At 39.4% G+C, this 19,582-nt stretch overlaps 1 protein-coding gene across 1 annotated transcript in view; it reads right to left on the bottom strand.

Moving 5' to 3' along the window:
• Positions 1–8,388: 8,388 nt before the first annotated feature.
• PARG (poly(ADP-ribose) glycohydrolase) overlaps positions 8,389–19,582 on the bottom strand; it is a 61,783-nt gene continuing 50,589 nt past the window's right edge. The window contains 4 exon segments of the mRNA XM_030950736.1: positions 8,389–12,218; positions 12,963–13,091; positions 16,269–16,374; positions 18,961–19,069. Coding sequence (XP_030806596.1) covers positions 12,046–12,218; positions 12,963–13,091; positions 16,269–16,374; positions 18,961–19,069 — 517 coding nt within the window. The 3' untranslated portion in view covers positions 8,389–12,045.

The following is a 19,582-nucleotide window of genomic DNA, read 5'->3' as shown; positions in this document are numbered from 1 at the left end:
TCATATTGATAGTTTTATCTGAATAACAGCTCTCTTGGGTTTACTTACTCTCTAAAATGTCAGGCTGTGATGCTCTGGAGAAAACAGGTACAAGTACAGGGTGTTTTATTGGAAGACCAGTAACACCCAAGACTGCTCCTTGATTGATTTTGGCCAATAGATTATTTTTAAGTGATTTTATTCTCCAAACATATTTCTGGATAGAATCAAACTGCAGGAGCCCATTTGTCTGGCCACAGATCTGTTAGAGAGAGACAAGCTAGACAAAAGAGCTGACTGAAATTCAGGAAAACACAACTTCTGCTTGGTGGTTTCCCAAGTCTTTCCTAATAAACTAGCCCATTACAGCTACAAGAACAAAAGCAACAGTTGCTGTAATTATTTCTTTGATACCTCATTGTATTTTCATTAAATTCTTAGAGTAAACAATTAACTACAGTATATACAAAGCAGTGAGTGAGGCAGAAAGATACGTAGGTTAAGGAGAAACTCTGGCATACATTTATTATAGCTGCCAAATAATGAATTCATGTGGAAATTAGCAAGAGCACTAAACTTAATTTGTCCCACTATTTTAATGGGAGGTTACTACATTGGTAGGCAAATCAGCAAGAAGTCTTCCCACAAACTGTGGAAACAGATCACCACTGACACTGCAAAAGAGCCTGCCAGTATTTGGCACAATGACAATTAACAAAGCACTGCCAACTGCCCTTGCTTTAACCAAGAAAGAATTGAAAATATCATCTTCTTCTATTTGTGGATTAGGAGAAAACTGCTAGAAAATTGTTTTCAGTATTTGCAGGTGTTTCATTAGAGAATCTTAACAAAAATAGAAAAAATAATTATTTTTGATACCTTTCTTTTGGCTACATCTAAACCACACTGCATTTTGTTAAGATTGTTGCTTTAGGTAACAATAAAATTTTAAGGTGCCCTGACTTCATTATATTGAACTGGAAAATTATCCCCATCTCTTTAGAACTATACCACTGGCTGTGTTTTCTTCAGGAGGATCTATTTTGATTTTTAATGCTATTTATCCAGATGAAGGAATATGTAATTATCTTTCATTTGGAAGAAAATAAATAAGGGAAGACAGTTCTCCAACAGCTAAAACTTCTGGGGTATCTGAGATTTACAGCTCTCACTAGGAGCAGGGTTTGCTAATGAAGCTTTTGAAGCCACAGTGGCAGTGTCTGATTGTAATTGCTGAAAGGTGACTCTTGAAGAGCTTTATTTGCACTAATCAACACCACGTTGTGCCTCAAAGCTAGAGTTCCCTTAGAAGCACTGTCCCTACTGAGTTATTCTGCAATAACTAAACAGGCTTTTCTGTTTACTTCTCTTTTTCAGAGGTAAAAACTTATCTATTTTTTTCAATGGGATCCTTTGGAGTTGCACTTCAAACCTGTTGTACTGTTAAAATTTCATCATTTCTTTCTAACACTTTCCTCTGGCATTCCCAACCCTTTCTCTTCTGGTGCCAGAGCCATAGGGACCATCTGCAAAAGTATTAATGTAAAATACCCAAGGGCTCAGGGGTGGCCTGGGAATATCAAACCTGTTAGATGTAGAGGCACAATAATTTCTTATTTTCCTGATGGTGGCCATTTGAAATATTACATTCACAGTGCTGAACTCAGCTGGACAGTATTCAAGAGTGCTTCTGCTTCACATCTGAAACAACTCTGTGCTTCCTTTATGTTTTGTTAACAGCAAACTGTTCAATTGTTTTCCTGTAAAGAGGAAACACCTGAACTGAGCAGACCTGTAAGCATCTCAGTTACCAAGGCAAGCTTACTGTTCATGCTTCATGGGGAACTCTTGATCCACTGTGATATGAGCGGCCACCATATCACCAAATACATCTTCAGAAAAATAATATTGGTGCCATAGAAAAATGCAACAACTCACCCCAAACTTGCCCCCAGTATGTAGTTTTGGGCTTGTTTTATCATCATGGAATAAACTGTTCTAGCTTTGCTCTAAATCCCTTTCAGAACAGTTTGCTGTGCAGTCTGTGCTGTCACATTGCAGATCCCCCTGTTACAAAGTCCTCACCTGCAACACTGAGCTCACGGAATCATTCTAGTGCTGATTAACACGAGGCAGCTGTGGGGCTCAGCCACAGCACCGTGGCACTGTCCAGCTCTCCAGTCTCTGCAGGCCAGTTCCCAGCGGGTGTCTGTGCTTGTGTCATGTATGTAGAAAGAGTATCTCTACAGCTCCATTTGAAGGCATTTTGAGCTGCATGAAATCCTGGCCTGATGAAGCATAATATCACCTTCAATGCACAGAACACTACATGAAGAACAACATCATTAAGTGAAAGGCAGGACCCACAGTGAGATGACTTTTGGCTGTAATGATGCTAGGTTTGGAGTTTTAGTGCTATTGCTGTGGCAGCCTAAGGCAATTACAGATGTTGCCTTAACAGACCTTTCCTACATAGACCCATTCCCTGGACGAGTACAGTGCCTGTGGGAGGCTGTCATTGAAGCCAATTATAGAAAACTATTGAAAAGCCTGTAAAGGTGTCTGGCAAGTGAGAAATAAATCCCACCTGTCACTTCTTCCTCAATCCCACTAGCAAATCATAATCCGCAGTCATCACCACCTCGGAGCTTGTAGCACGGAAGCATCTAGCTACGAGGAGCAAGGACTGCCCGTCACTCTGGGGACTGTGATTAGCCCAAGCCTTAGGTAAATGACTGTGGCTCTGCCACTTCAGTCAATACTCTGAAGGCACCGTGCATGGCCAGCACACGCTGTCCCCAGCGGCCGCTGTCCCCCGCGGCTCAGCGGGAGCGAGCCCCGAGGCCGAATTACGGCTCCTCCCGCAGCCAGGGTGAAGCTTTGGGCGAGGCTGAGCTCATCGGCCAGACGCTGCTGAGGAGCCATCTGCCCAGAGCACGAATAGAAGGCAAGCAATTCAGTAAACAAAGAGGCTTTTGCAAGAAATTACAACTTCTCAAGAGCGGGACAAAACACACACGGGTCTCACCACAGGACTGCATTGATAGCAGTGTTTGACCTCTGTGAGGGAAAGGAGCTGCCTGAGCAGGGGATAAGGGACATTCACAGGGTCCCTCACCTCCCCCTGGCTCATTCTGTCCTTCAGCCGACTTCAGAGAATTCCCCTCGCCTGGGTGCATTAGCAAGACTTGGTTTTGGAAAGGCTGTTAAGACACAAACTATCAAATACAACATTATGAGACTTGGGCCACTAGTTGCTGCTGCCTGTTATGTCTCTCAGCCCTGGAGAAACATTAAGGCAGCAGAGAATACCTGGAGTTATTTGACCTAGAGATCAGAATTCAAAGTTGGATTTAATTCCCTTAAGACATAGTTCTGTTAGGTCATTGCCATGAATTTTCAGAATAGCAAAGCCTTCCCCTGCTCATTTAAGTATACAAATGCCTTATTTTGGTCATAGATTAAGCATTTCTCATGGGTACAATTTTACCTTGGATTGTAACAAAAACCAATTTCAGAAGAATTTATTAACATTTTGAGGCTCTCTGAAGGTCATATGTAATCAAGATTTGAGGTAAAAAGAAGGGGATGCTTGTCTAAAGCAAACAGAAATTTGATTAGCCTTGAAACCCTTCAAATTACTGAGGCCAAAGCCTTTCCTAGTAGGCAAACGAGGTTCCTGATGTAAGCCAGGGTAACAAACCCCTTCCAAAACTCACATGCAGAAGGTGCAGGTTCATCTGAGTGTTTCCAGGTCTCATGACAATGACTGGAAACAATTTTAAGACTTCAAAAACTTTAGAACAAAACCAACCCAAAAAAATTCAGTCAAAAGATTTAGAGCCAGAGAGGCTGAAGCCATATGACTTAAGGAGGTATTCAGTTGTCATTAGAAACATCTCATCCACATGATTGCTCACAATCAAGTAGTCCAATTTCAGATAAGAAAAAAAAAGCTCCAAATCTGTTGCATTTTAAATTCAATCTGCTGGGTTTGGCTGCTGGTTTTTGTGTACATGGAATTGGCAGAATGAGGAAGGAGTGGACTCAATCAATCAGTAGGTCTTCTTTTTTCATCTGAATGCTCAGGGAATTGTCATCACCAACTGTAAAGTCTGAATGCCACTTAGCTGAGATTTACAATGTGGACGAATTAGGAACCTCCTTTTCTCAAAGTTGTGGTATGTTCAATCCATGTCCAGAAGACACTGATTGCATTTTTTCTCACCTTTCTCCTCAAAATGCAAAAGTTTTGATTTTCCACAGAATGTAAAATCAAACATCCCTTCACTCCTGACCTACATTTGCTGCAGGTCATTTAATTATGAATGAAAATGCCACTTTGTTTATATGAGTTCAATTTATGACAGAGATTAAGTTACCAAATTTGTTCTCCTGGCATCTTATTAATACTGCTCTGCTGTAAAATTCCTCAGGCAACAGGCAAAATAATGACTTAAAACTGCAATGATATAATTACCTAACAATGCAGGCATTTTGAAGATAGACATAACTCTGGATTTGAAAATACAATTTTTAGGACCTTATCCTTTACATAAAAGGGTGTGAAACACTCACAACTACTTTATTTTCATGGCATTTTGGTTTAGATCCAATCAATTCCTAGTACATTAAAGAAAATTTTGTCATTATTCAACACAGGATTTTAGCTATTCACAGCAATTTTCTCAACCTTTAATTTTGAAAAGATAAGTCTTCAAATCTTGGCAAAATTAACTTTGTGCCATGATGAAACACTTTGATCTATACAGTCCCTTTATTGCATCTGGTATGCCAAGATGCTTTGATGAATGAAAAAAAAGAGCAAATTCAGCACTTCCCATCAACTTGCAGCTGAAAGGCAGTTGTACAAATGCAGAGGAGCCAAGCCCTCACTGATGCAAGGCCATGGAGGAGGATTCTTCTGAAGCATCTCTAAAGCAGCTGTCATAAACTACATCTAAATCTTAAGTGGACACAAATAATTGATTTGATTTAGCTCCCTCCCCTTTCAAATGGCAGCAAACAAAACTTCTCTCTGCTTAGTGATAATTCACACAGTTCAGGATCATTAACTTTCCTAAATGTCCCTTTATAGGCAACACCTGATGTAGAAATAGCACAAGAGATGAATCCACAAGAGTGGAGTGGGTTAAACTCCCAGGAAGAGATCTTTAATAGAATGCTTTTCCCCCGGTCCCTTCTGCAAGGCCAAGCCAGAGGGGACATCCTGCTTTCTCCACACATGGACCCAATTCCTCACTGGCCTGGTGAGGAATTCACTGCCACAAAAGAGGACCCCATTAATATGGGAGCATTGTTACTGATGAAGATGCACAAGCCCATGAAAACAGGAAAACCTACTCTCTGGTGTTCCAGGTACACAAAGCAAAACAACTTCAACCAACCAGGCAGCCTGGAGAAAATTTTCCATATTTTTCTTACTCCAATTCTAAAGTTGCAAGATTCTAGACCTGTATGGTGCTTAACTTTGTCATTTCCTCACAGAGCTCCAAAACAGACATGACTTACTGGGACACTGATGGTCAGAGCTCACACTGGTGTTTTCAGAGAAATATCACCCTTGTGGATTTTCTCCCCTGTAAGCAAAGCAAGACTACTGTCAGGATTCAGTCCTGATTCTGTCTTTGCTTTCCTGGTTTATTTTTTTAACAAATACTATTAGCATTTCTGAGAATAAATGTAACAATTCCCTACAATCAAAATAATTCTCTATCTCCATCAAGTGAGTGTAAAAGAAAGGTGAAAGCATTGTCTTTGAGCAAGAAGATTGCAGTTTTCCTCTGTAGCCTCATAGTACACTCCACCACCCTGAGAAGATTTCAGATGCTCAAAAGCCATTACAGAGCTTGTCCAGACAGGATTTACAGGGGTTTAATTCCTTATGCACTCCAGATGTTGTTCTGAGTGTAAATTATAGTTTATAAAACCTAGCAAACATTGTCCTTCCTGCCAAAAACACCCACAATACCTGTAACATTTAGCTAAAGTCAGAAATATTAAAGAAGTGATGACATACAGATATACTAAAACAAACAGTTTGTAATTTGTCATTACTGCCTTCCTACAAAAATAGCCTTGGAATGAAAGTTCAGGATTTGCATAGGCACAGTGATTAGATGCTAACACACATACAGATGTCTTGGGTCCAAACTAGTATCATGTGTGGCACTGCATTATTTTGTCTTGTTAACTCTAAACATGGACTTTTAAAACAATCCTGCCTCACTGGTCCAAAGGTCCTTTTGCCCTTCCTATTTAGCAAATACAGCATTTATCTGTGCAGAATCTCACTTTGATAATATTAATTACAAAAGGAAGCAGCTGTAGTAGGTATAAAAACGGCAATCATTTACAGAAGGCATCTCTAAAAAGCAAACAAAAAAGATGAAAAAGATGTTACTGAACTGGGCCTTCCAAGTGAAAACCACTGAGAGCAAAAAAGACAAAGCCTCTGTGGTAAGCTCTGTATAGAGAAAGAATGTCCTAATCTGCATGTGACATGGATTTTCCATGAGGAGATTTACACAAACCAATGTTTATCACTTGGGCAGAAGGAGATGAGGCTTTTCAGTAGCCTTTACCCAATCAGGCATACTCTTACTGTTTTACACCCAATGGAGCAATGCCTTCATTGTATTCCATTTCTTTAAAAATTTGAACATCAAAGTGGTCCTCTTAGCTATTCGACAATTAAAAATGAAGGGCAAAAGTCCTCATCTTTAATATCACCTGTTCAATTTATATTAATTAATGAATAAAAACTACAGGAAAAAATCAGTACAAGAACATGATATTTTTAGGCACATCAGCTATGCAGTTTTCAGTACAGTCCATCAGAGAGAGAGGACAGCTGACTGCAAAAGGCTGAGGTGTGTGAACTGTGGACACAGAGAGCCAGCAAGCACAGCCAGCTCATAAAGACAGTGCAATCTCTCGCTAGGTTCCTGTCCCCTGCTTCCCAGATTTACAGCTGATGAGCTACATTAGCAATGATCCCCACCCCAGTAGTTCATGGCAGCTTCTTTAAGCTTCTTCAATGTGTGTGCATGCACAGCACAGTGTGCACACATCCAGACACATCCCACAGTGTCACCAAGAGGACCTGGAACACACCAGTGCCTCCTTTAGCTGCAGACCAAGTGCCACTTAGCAGGAGCAGGCAATGAAAGCCTGCCTGACAGCTCAGCTCAGCACAAATTGATGGCATTGCTGTAATGGAGTTATCAGTGACAAATACCTCCTATGCAACTTCCAGGTCACACTCACTTAAGCAATGATAAATGAACATGAAACACTGTTAGCACAAAACAAGATCATAAATACTCAATTCTAAGCTTAAAAAACCTAACCATTTCAGACAGCTGGTGCATCTTGCAGTCTCCATGATTTTATGGATGTTCTCACTCTTGTCACAGAAGTGCCACAAAACAGCAAAAGATGACTTTAAGCACATATTAAAAAGAAAAAAAAATAAAAAGAAAGAAAAAACCCAAGTCATCCATCCAGAGCAAACATTGCATCACCCTACATTGGCTAATATACAATTACCTCAGTGAACCTGACAGAGTTTGTAACAGCTTTTGGAATCCCAAAGTCCGACATCCATCTGTCCATCCTTCTGTCATAGAAAGCTGCTCAGGATGAGAGGATGCAGACTGTGAAGGTAAACATGAAAAGTTGTGAAATTCAGGTGTCTGGAATTCCTTTGTCCAAACACTGACAAAGGTGGGAACACAATGGAGAAAACCAGGGAAAGTCCATGGTGAAGCAGTCCTTGCAATTGTGCTTTATCTCCAGGGTTATCTCCACAGGCTATGGTTGCTTTTAAAGTGTATTCATGAGGGTATTTGCTGATTACAGTGAGATCAGCGACAGCTTGGGACAGACTGGCAGCTGCTCCTGCACTGCAGCAGCACAATGGGAGCACCTTCTGCCTCCCCTGCATCTGGGATTTCCAAGGTACAGCATGAAGGCATCAGCCCTTCCCTCCCTTCCCAGTTGTCACGCAACCAAAGTCCAGCACCCCCAGCTCACCCAGTCAAACACTGAGTGAAAATGGGGTCCCTTTGGCCACTTCCATGAGCAGAGTTACCTGGGCACAGTGCAGGAAGCTCCCTGCTCAGCCACCACCCACCTGCTCATTCCTGCTCCCCCAGACGTGTCTGTCAGCCACCACCTTTGCTTCCATTGCTGCTGTCTGATGGATGAAATCCTTTAGTATCAACACGGCAAACTTCATAAGCACAGCTACATATAAAACCTTAGGAGCAATCAAATTATATTTTTATCCTAATTTCCTGTGATGCTAAAAAATTAATTCCTTAAACCAAGATTTTGGAAAAAGTTTGAAATGGTTTTATTTAGAAGGATTTCAGCCCCACTCTTACAAACCCTAAAAACCCCTATACAACATGTTAATTATTTATATATTTTTAGAGGGTTATTTGCTTTTATTTAGTGACATTTCCTTCATGAAGTTCAATGAATAATCCAACATCTACTTGCTTACCAAAAGCTTGGAAACATCAGAATATCTGCATACGGCCATACACATGGATGAAACCCCACACTCACACTGACACTCTTCCAATTTACAGTAGCTGATTGTGTTTTACAGTGCTGTGCAGGCAGAAGCAACTACCACAATACTGTACAGGAAGAATAAATTTCTCAGCTCTGTGTTATGTGTCAGTTTACTGCTAGAACTATCTGCAATATTATGCCCTGTGCATTCAAATGTGCTGGAATTCTTCTGTCCTGGAAAGTACATTAAGTGACAAATTACACAACATGGCTTCAATCAGAATTTTTTAATTGTATTCCTACAAAATTCTGTAAACATTAGCATACAGATCCAGAAAAATCAATACAATATAATGGTGCATAAACTGTAAGTTTAGAAGAATGTCAGGAACACTTTAACAGTTTATAAATTAATATATACAGTATTGGATACTCCTCATTGGATAAGGAAACATCAAAACTGAGCAATTTAGCTGCAAGAGCTGTAGAACAACAGAAGTGCTCAGACACCAAACTTGACTATGAGGCAACATTGCAATCGACATGACTGCCTGTTGTTGTTTCATATTAAGCATTCAATTTAGCTGCTAAAAAGTATAAAACGAAAGTTTTGATAGGAAGTTAATTTTTATTGTAAATCATATAGCAAACATCCCTAAAATAATAAAAAATCCCAAACCTAGAATGCTACATGACCAGGTTTCTGGAAGGGTGAACCTGAAGCTTTCTAGGCTGCACAAGGAGATCACTGGCATCTCCATTCCACACCACTTCCCCCAGAGCACCGAAGGCATCGCCAGCTAAAGGAAACATTTCAAGGAGTTTGGAAATGGGGAGTGCTGGGTGGGGAGAAAAAGAAAGATGTAGAGCACTTATTGGGCTGACATGCAGCAATCTGGGCAGTTCAGCTCTTTACTGAATTAGAATATCATGGGAATGTAACACCACTGCTATCTAATTCTGGGCCATTTTGCTTAAAAAAAAAACCAAAACAAACAACAACAACAACAACAAAATAATCTTCAGTCTGCCCGTGATCAAAATCATATTCAAAGCGTTCTTACAATGTTGTCCTTTATGAGATCAGGAACACACGATAGAATCCAGGATATATCACTCTTTTTCAGACAACACATGAAATGAAAAAGAAGTTATTTTCCTTTGTTCCTGTCCATACAAGCATAATTCACTAGAGAAAAAGGTATGGTAAACATATCCTAATGAATGATCTCAAACAAAAGGCATTCTTCCCATATTAGAAAATGCTCAGTATCACTGAAACTACAGAGTGCATAAAAAGACTAGGATCTTCCTGGAAGCACTTGACACTGCAAGAACTCTTTTAACTGCATACCTACAATATGATCATCTGAGAGTCTCTCCAAAGTTAATTTTTTCTGTTTCTAGAGTTGAAGTAGAATTTCATTCCATCATATTTTGGTACATTTTTTCATACCTGACCAATCACTTCTCACAATGACTACATTGCACTAAAGAAGAAGGATTTATATATAATAAAGGGGAGGTCATTTCTAGCCATCTAAAGCTTTTTGTTTTATTTTTTCCAGTTGTTTTGGAACAAATTCTGTTCATCTCTTCTATACGAGATCCTGAGTAGTAAGGTGAAAAAGGTTTGGCTGATAGCACCAGTTTTCCATCACTTGTCATAATTCCCAGGGTACATCAATCATCAGCAATGCATCTAGAAGCACTATCATACTTGAACCTAAATGCTCAAATAAGAGCTAATAAAACAGTTATTCCTATTGCCAGAATCTGAGCCAACACTGAAACACCAGGAGCAGGAGAAAAGATTTCTGCTAAATCTGAGGACACAGGTTGCAAACACAGAAAAAACCCTGAAATTCTAGCCAAAAATTTTTTCTCAAAATGGATGGGGGTGGAGAAACCTACACCTGGTGGGAAGAACAGGAAGAAACCTCTGTGTCCATCACTTCCCAAGTAACATACCTGCAAGCTGCCCACTTAGAATTCATGCCAAGGTACAGCTCCCTGAAGGTATTTATAAATGACCCAGACTCCTTCCCGTTGCTTCCCCCAGAGCAGATCAAGCAGTGAGTGATTTATTCTAAGCCAGACTGCCAACAGCTTCCAGCATTTAATTACCATGGTGTGTTTGAGGCTTGGAGAGTTTTATCTGACATAACTCAAAAGGATTCATTGATTAAGAAACTTAGGTCACTACATTTCCTGCTGCAGATTTTACTTGTATTGCTAACTTGTAATAGCAACTATGACAGACAATAAAAACCTAACACAGAAGAGGTTAAACTTAGGAATCTGGGCTGAAACTTAAACTGGGCTTAAATACAAATAGAAAAAAGTCTCACTGGATCTGCCCTGTACATAGACCTGAAAAAGTTTTATCACAGATGTATCTGCAGTTTTGTGTAAACTATTAATGTACTACAGCAACACTAATTTGGTATTCACAGATAGTAAAAGCACAGGTTTTAAAATGTTTTGCCAACACTTCACTGTTATTCTCACGTCTAAAATGACACAGGCAGAAATCCCTAAGAAGACCTCATGTTCTTATCTGTAACCAGCAGACTTTCCTCCCACTGATATGTGATTTGTTTCCTCACTCACGTATCCCATGGGGATCTTATACTCACACATATGCATACTGAGAGGAGAACTGATATGACAATATGAACATAACTACCAGACCTTAACTCAAATATTGTCAGAAGCAGTGAACCTTGAGAAGCTTCCAATAGACTAAAACCTTGTTCAATGTGGTAACAGATAGCACCAACAAAATGGTATTGAAGAGTTTCATGTGAAAATCTTTCCCTCTGCTTCCAGCTTTGGTCACATTTCTCATTTTGTCACTCTTGTTGTTCTTTCTCTACTTGTTTATGCTATTTTTTATGTCTAATTTGGTAAAGACCGTGCAGTTGTGAAATGCATTCTTGACTCCCCCAGAACTTTTCCATTTTTAACAATTAAAAAAAAAAATAATTAGACCCAGAATATTTTAAGTTAAAAGAATGAAAACTTTGGTAAGAACACCAATGGTATCTTGGCACTCTTAAGGATTATGACAATTTTCAGTAAGAGCAATCATTAAAATGCTTCCCTCTAACATCATCCGAGGAGTTCCATGGCTGTCTGTACTCCAGCTGTAAGCCTCCATGAGAAATCTATATAAGAGCTCCGAAAAATAAAGGCAAAGGAGTACAGGGAAATCTGAAGGGTTTTAGCAATCTCAAGTGAAATGTACCAAAATATTCTACTTAACAAGATATAATGCAAACCAGACTTACCAAAGAATTTTTCTCTGTACACACATGAACAAGGTTTTCATGTATCAAACCATCAAACAAATAAATCTCATCTCTCAAAGGTGTTTGTGGGGTTTTTTGTTTGGGTGTTATACATAACTACCAATGCAGTCAATATAAATAAAGCCAGCTCATTCATTATGTCCAGCAATTCACACAATATACCAGTGGGAGGAGATAAACATTATTCTGATCAAATACATTTATTTTAATCTTCAAAGCACAACCCTTTTTCTTCATCCTCCTCATCATCATCAGTAGAATGTGCATAGGACTCAAGGGTGTTGTATATGAAAGAGTACAGCTTGACATCTGGTCCTGAAGTAGAACAGTTCCTGCATTGTTCATTGTAGTATCTCAGCAACAGCCTATAAATGTCCCCTTCAAAAACCAAAAAGAAGTCATTAAACACCATGTGAGAACATGCCAAATGAGCAATGTATGGTTGCAAAGGAGGGCTAGAAATGCACATGCACACTGAGACAGTGACTAGGAACCTCTCTAAATGAGCAGTGACAGAGGAGGCAGAAGACTGTGTAAATGGGAATGTCTGCAGGCTGTTCAGAAAATAGGATGGGCTCCCACAACTTCCTGCACAAACTATCCTAACATTAAGCTTGCATACACATTACTTACAAATGTATTGCCAATTACCCAGCTTTGGGTTTCTGGCCCAGAAATTAAAAGACACATAACAATTAGAATGGATACACTGTTTTTCTTGTATTGCAACTGAATAACACATCAGACCACATCCTGCAGGACCAAGACAGAACCACTAGAAGACAAACCTGTATCAAGAATGCCTAAGCAGCTTTTCCCTTTTCAAAGCTTTACTGAGTTATATCAAAAGCTTTTGCAAATCTTCTACCTACCACATGTATCTCTATTTTTCAGCATAATTCCTAAGTGAATCAGAAAAGCACCCAGAAGTCTTCTAAACTGATTAGCACTGTGCAGTAGATCCCAAATCAGAAGAGTTTCCCATTCTAGAAACAGGTACACATAAACTGAGACCCATTTGCTTGTGTTCAGCACTTAGTGGCAAGAATTCATATTGGAAAATTTCTACTTAGAGAGATGGTCATGTCTCTTTTGTGCACACAGAGATTTCTTTTTGCTCACCAATAGTTTGGCCCTTCTCACAGAGAAAAGTATGCATGCTGTAAATGTCCCGCATCAGCTCCACATCTCCAAAGGTAAAATACACAATATCACGTCCAGCCTCTGCAGCTGCCAATATCTGAATTAAGGCTGAAACATGGAAAAAAGATTACACATGAACACAGGATAAAACAATTTGCTGAAGGAAAAATACAGCTTAAGTTTACAGCTTACAACCATAGCACCCATTTCCACGCGGATGTTGCAAAGCACTACAAACAATGGGTAGGTAAATATTACTTCCCTTTTTTAAATGAAGAAATGAAGTAGTAAAGAATGCTGGGCACTGCAGGTCAAGAGTGTTGAAGTATTCTGCAAGAGCTGTTAGTGACATCCATCCTTACTTCCAGATAAACAATGCGTTTAAAACTGAGAGGGGTTTATTTTGGTCCATGTCTGCCCCTAAGCAGCATGCAACCATTAATTAGCTAATAAATGCCTGTGGCAGTATAAGGCAACAGAGCAGCCCCCAGTATGAGCTGCCCATACAGCCACAGATAGAGGGGTAAAAAGCATCCATAAGCACTTGGCAATTTCCATTCTGTGCCACCTGTAAGAAGGAATGGAGCCAATCCTTTCACTAGGTAAGCTATGCAAAGTGAAAGCTGGCCCAACTTTTAGCTCCAAGAAAAGAACTATGGTTCTGCAGCCTGTTCCTGCATAATTTAAGGTGTCCATCACACCTACAACAGAAGTATGCAGCAAGGAATATGATGGCTTATTCTGACCTGTGAGGGGTGATGTCAGCAACGCTGACATGTTACTTAACTTCCAGCTTTCTGTCAAACTCATTGGCCCAAGCTGCATCCCAAGTTCTGCCAACAGCTAACATTACAATATAGATAGACTTTGTTCCTCTATATGCAAAAGAAAGAAAAATGTTTCCTATCTTGGGAACAGTTCTTTGAAGATTCACCTTGAGAAATCACCTGTATCAGTAGTGCTGCTGAGCCAAGCTAATGACCTACTGCAATTGGAGAAAGTAGTTCTGGTCCTCTTCTCACCCAGCCCCTGACTTTTCTGCAGCTCTCTGGTGCTCATCAGACATCATTATGCCAATTCCATTCACCAAAGTGGCAGAAAATTATGGATACAGAATAAAAGCTAATTGCTTTCTGCTGGAACAGCAGTTGAATTGGCAGAGTGAAAGGTTTGCTAAGAGCCAGAGCTGAGGCAAGGGAGGGCACCAGACCACAGAGCCAGGAACAACAAAGGGGGAGAAGAAAACCAGCACCCTTTTAGGCAGCACCAAACTTAGAAGAGTGCAGCTTTTACATCAGCCAGCACTGCCAGGCCTGAGTGCCACAGAGGTGTGCAATCAAACACAGGCTCATTTCAGGGAACTACAACAGTCCTACCAATGGACTCCAGCAACTATTTCATCTGCTGCAGCCTGTCTCCTTCAGAGCCTGGTGGTGCAGCTCTGATATTAATTCCTCCTTTTTCTACCCAGTAAGTAGAGTTAATTAAAATGTGATTAATACTGTCTTTGTAAAGATTAATTTTAAATAAAACTGTGTACACAGTGCATTACCACCTGCTAGTGGAAGCTAAATAGAAAGCTGCTCAGAGCTCAGCTCAATAATCTTTCACATTTTTAAACAGAGACCTATTAAAACACGGCATTTTTCAATCAAAAAAAAAAACTTCCTCTTGTAAACCCATAGCCAAAATTATAAATTACATGATTCACATGTGAAATTAATCTCAATCTGGGAATGATATTTTAATTAAACCACTGAACCAGCTGTGGATTTAGTAAAGCTTCAGTAGTTTAGCTTTTAAAGAGTCTAATTAACTAGCTTGCATAGGGGAACAGAACCTAACGAATCTTATTATTCATTCCAAACTGCAGTTTCACTTTACAAGATGTTAAAAATATCCTACTGCTTATTTTGAATTGCTATAGATCTTATGAAACAAGGATCAAAATTTCTGTCAAGAATCAGACTTCACAATCTTCTGGACATTAATGATACACAATACCATGGGAAAGCTCCATGCTACTGGTACAGAAAGAAGCACCACAGGAAGAGCAACAGAGTCTGTGCTACTGAGGTCTGGAGGGATCTGAGCTCTCTTGGCCCTTGCAAACAGCTGATGTGATCCCACTTAACTTCTGGACTTGCACCTGGAGCAATGGCTATACTGACATCCCTTCTTCTACTTTAAGAAAATACATGGGATATTACAAGTTCAGATCCAAGATCTTATGCAAACTGAAGTACTTGTTAAACCTTCCTAACATAAATTAAGTATGCTTGGATCCTACAGTAAATACTAGTCCTGATATTGATAAGATATGCATTTGGCAGCCTATTTTATCTAATGGAAATTAAAAAAACAACTGCCAGGAATTCAATGAGCATTGAGAAAAAAATAGATGCTTTATGAATTAAGCACATTGAAAAAGAAATGAAACTGGAAGCCTGATGACTGTCTCACTGTAGCTACCTAAAGCTGTTCAAAAAAGCAAATTTGAAATACTCTTCAAATGCTTGGAAACAACAAAGAAATATAAATTTCTATTTAGAATTATATGAACCAGGATATGAATTTATATGTCAAGATCCATCAGTTCTTGAATGGATGGAAAAGGTCTTAAATGAATGTAGGCATGTGATGTCTGCTGCATTACAAATACTCTAATTAAATATAAAAGAACATGAGAAAGTGAGTGATATAGCAGGCAAGTCAGGAAAGAAAGCAGCATGACTGAGTGACTGGAAACCTCTCTGGCATACAGCAATATATTAAGGGGTAAAACTAAACATTAACCATTGCCAGCAAATTTGTGAAGCCTTGCAAATTACCAGGTACTTTAAACAGCTTTGCAGAGATATGAATTTCAGGCAGAATCTGAAAAGACTGCTCCAGAAAGGTCAACTGATTTATATGACTGACAACTGCAATGAACATGTTCTGTGAACTAAAGCTGCATATTTGTGTTTTGGAAGGTTTCAGTGCTACAAGTCCTTGCAAACCCAGCATTTCAGCATCATGTGCTTGCCCCAAACTTTAAACTGAAAATAGCATAAAAGTCTACAGCACAAAGAATAAAATGGAATGCTCTTTTATTGTTGAAGGCCACATTACTCACAGCCTAAAGATCAGCACTAATGTACCAATTCTATAGAATGCCATTTCTTGGCAAACATGTATTAATTAGAACAAAAGCAAAAAATGTACTTGAACAAAAACATATGGCCCAGGACCAAAATGTAAGTGGTTTGATTAATCTGAACATTAAGAATTGCTATGATTCACCTTTTAATCGGGAGTCCCCTCCAAAGGCACCACATCCCCAGTTTCCTGTGGCTATTGCAGAGAGATGCTGAGGTGGAACGTTGGGTCGAGAGAAGCCACAGTAGGCCTGCATGCACACAAGAGGCAGAGATGGATCTGAGAGGCAGCCTGGTGCAATACTTCCAAACAATAAAATGATAACAAAACCCAGCATTGTCTTCTAGCAATACCAAATTCAAACTACTTCAATACATTATTAATCTTCCTTTAAATTCAACATCAATAACAAAAAAAATTAAGATGGGAAGACTTTTGCCTTATTTGGACCCAAGTTAAAAATTAAGATACGGGTCCTGAGTCCCAGGCATTTCATCAGAGCTACAGGAAGCTTTTCAGGATAAAGGCTTAAAATTTTTCTTAAATACTAATCAGTCCTCATAAAAAAACATCAGTCAAACCAACACATCTTATAAATGTTTCATTGATTTGCCATAATTTATTTTAAAAATCCAAACCAAATCAATACACCGAAAATTGTAGGCAGATCATAAATTCACTGATGTAGGTAATTAGAATTTTGTACTAAGATATCAGTGAGGTTTACAAACTCTACTTAAGTGTCTTTTTTAGGGCTAATTTCATTACCAACCATGAAGAAACAAGCTGATGAATGTTACCTTAGTCAAGATGCTAAGGTTTCACAACTAATTTAAATTAGTCCTTCAGCACTGTACATAATTTCAAGAAGGTATATACCCTTTCTAGCTGAGAATTAGGGCGATGTGTTCCTATGTTTGAGTTTATTTAAAATACATCCTATAATATTCTATATTCTCCATACTGCAGAAAGTAGGAGGCTTTAACAATAACAACATTGAGCTCTTATAGTCAATCCCCAAGCTCACTGCATCTGTAAATGTAGAATCACACTAAGGAAACTCATCAGCATGTTTTGATCCCAAAAATTGGCCCACTAGCAGAGTATAACTAAATTAGCATTCTTGTACTCCTCTGCCCAGTAAAAACAGCACTGCCACACACCTCTCACTACCTATGCCTCATACTGCCCATGCAAGGCCCTAATTCTGGCCCACTGACCTTGTTATTAACTTAGGAGAATCTGCTTTGTGAACTGGAGACTGATTCCAGACACAGTACGTCAGCAGATAAAATGTGTGCATGGGGTAACAGCAAAGGCCTTGAAAAGCTAAGGTCCCACAACCACAGACAGCTCACTGGTGGCAATTACTAGTCCCTGTCAAAGTACAACCTTAAAAGCTGGGAAAAGACTGCTTTAGCTTCAACAAAAGAGCAGCAGCAAAACAAGAAAAACAAGTGACAGGAAAACCTTGGCAATGCAGATGATAAAGCACCTGCCACAGCTTGGGAAAGTAACCCAATGTTCCCAAACATTATGTTTGGGAATCCATGGTAGACACCAAGGACTGGGAAACATCTAAAATATCTTTCTTAAGGAGAAGATCCCAAATTAGGGATGGCAGAGGAGAGAAAAAATTATGTCCACCACAGTTCCAGCTTCCCCTGTCAAAGAGCTCTTCAGTCTGGGAACTTGGATGTGTGAGATTATCAAGGACCACAGTCACTGCAAAGTGCAGGTTTTACACACACAGCTGACTCAGGGCAGGGTCAAGGATTGAAAACTTTGAATAAATAATGATAATGATTAATAATGTGCAAGAATTATTAGCAGGAAGCATGCTAGTTTTGAATGTCAGCTCAGAAGCTTCGTTTAAAGGATTAAAACTGGCCTACATTGCCAGTCTTCTTGGAGACTAAGCTCTGACTTGCACATATGCACACATATGTAGTTACAACAGCCCTTACAGCTATTGTGAAAATAAAGGAGATTTATGAACAGCTGGATCCAATCTCAAGAAAACATCAATATAGGAAAAGGTAAATTCCCAGGCAATATGTCAATACCCCAAGAGCAAAGAAGAAAGGTGGAAGAAAAGCAAGTGGTACCATATTTATGAACTTCCCCATGTTAAAACATGAGGCACCTCCTTTCCCACCTTGACTCACAGCTGAGTAGGATTCAACAGCACAAATCATAGGGAAAGAACTTAGACTCATAATTTAGGATCATAGAATAGCTTGAGTTGGAAAGGACCTCAAAGATTGCCTCATTCCAGCCTGCCTGCCATGGGCTGGGATGTCATTCACTAGTTCAGGTTGTTCAGGGCCCCATCCAACCTGGGATTGAACACTACTAAGGATGGGGCATCCACAGGTTCCCTTGGTAACCTGTTCCAGCGCCTCACCATCCTCACAGTAAGGAATTTCTTCCTAATACCTAACTTAAACCTGTCCTCTGTCAGTTTAAAACCACTGGCCCTTGTACTGTCACTATCTGTCCATATTAAAAGTCCCTCCCTGAGAACTTCTCCTTCTCCATGACGAACAACCCCAACTCTCAGCCTGTCATTTGGAAGCAGGACAGGGAAGAATTAACAAAATGTATATCCAACTTTCATTTACATTTTGAAAGTTATATAAAATACACCTTTGAATAGCACATCAAAGGACAAGAAATACATTTGACAATCTTTTGCTTTAACATTGGACAGCAAATCCCTGTCATATGAGACACAACTAAGCAAGAACTTCCTCAGATAAAGACAATAACATAAAAATATTTGAAAAGGCTCTATAAACATTAGACTGCAGGCTGTTATAAGAAGTTACTGGCCTTGTTGAGCTCTCTTCTAATTTTATCTGGACCAAATTGATCAAGGAAACGTCTGAAGTGAAATGCATCTATAGCAACAATTTCAGTGTAGCGTCGTTGCCACTCATCCCTAAAATTGGAGGGGAGAGAAAAGTAGATGACATTAGTTGTTTAATATCTGCCATATAACCCCAATTCAAAATAAGCAATTCCCTTCAGAGCTTCTCTGTTAGAAGCAGCTGAAAAGGTGAACTCAACAGACAATGGAATACTTTTTCTTTGTGGGTTGGGAATGAAAGCAGCATCAGAAATGAGACAGGCCTCCCCATAAATTTAGAAATACCCTGGCTAGACTTTGAGCATGAACGTGAAACAAATCTAATTACACAGCACTATTTATCAAGTATGTAAGAACATTGCAAGGACAGTGTTTCTCTGTCTTCCTCCAACATTTAAATGAGAGTACACTGTGTATGTTTCTATACCAAATGAGTAATTTTCTGTATATACTCCAATGACATTGCTGGAGAAATAAATTCAAGAGCTCAGAACTTTCTACTCAGATTCACAGTATTGATTCTTATTTTGCACACATCAGCTGCACTGTGGCATCTGAAGTATCATTGTCAAACTTCTTGTGACA

This window comes from Camarhynchus parvulus, chromosome 6 (assembly GCF_901933205.1).
Source record: "Camarhynchus parvulus chromosome 6, STF_HiC, whole genome shotgun sequence".
In the NCBI taxonomy this organism is placed as follows: domain Eukaryota; kingdom Metazoa; phylum Chordata; class Aves; order Passeriformes; family Thraupidae; genus Camarhynchus; species Camarhynchus parvulus.
This window is presented reverse-complemented; position numbering and strand designations above follow the sequence as displayed.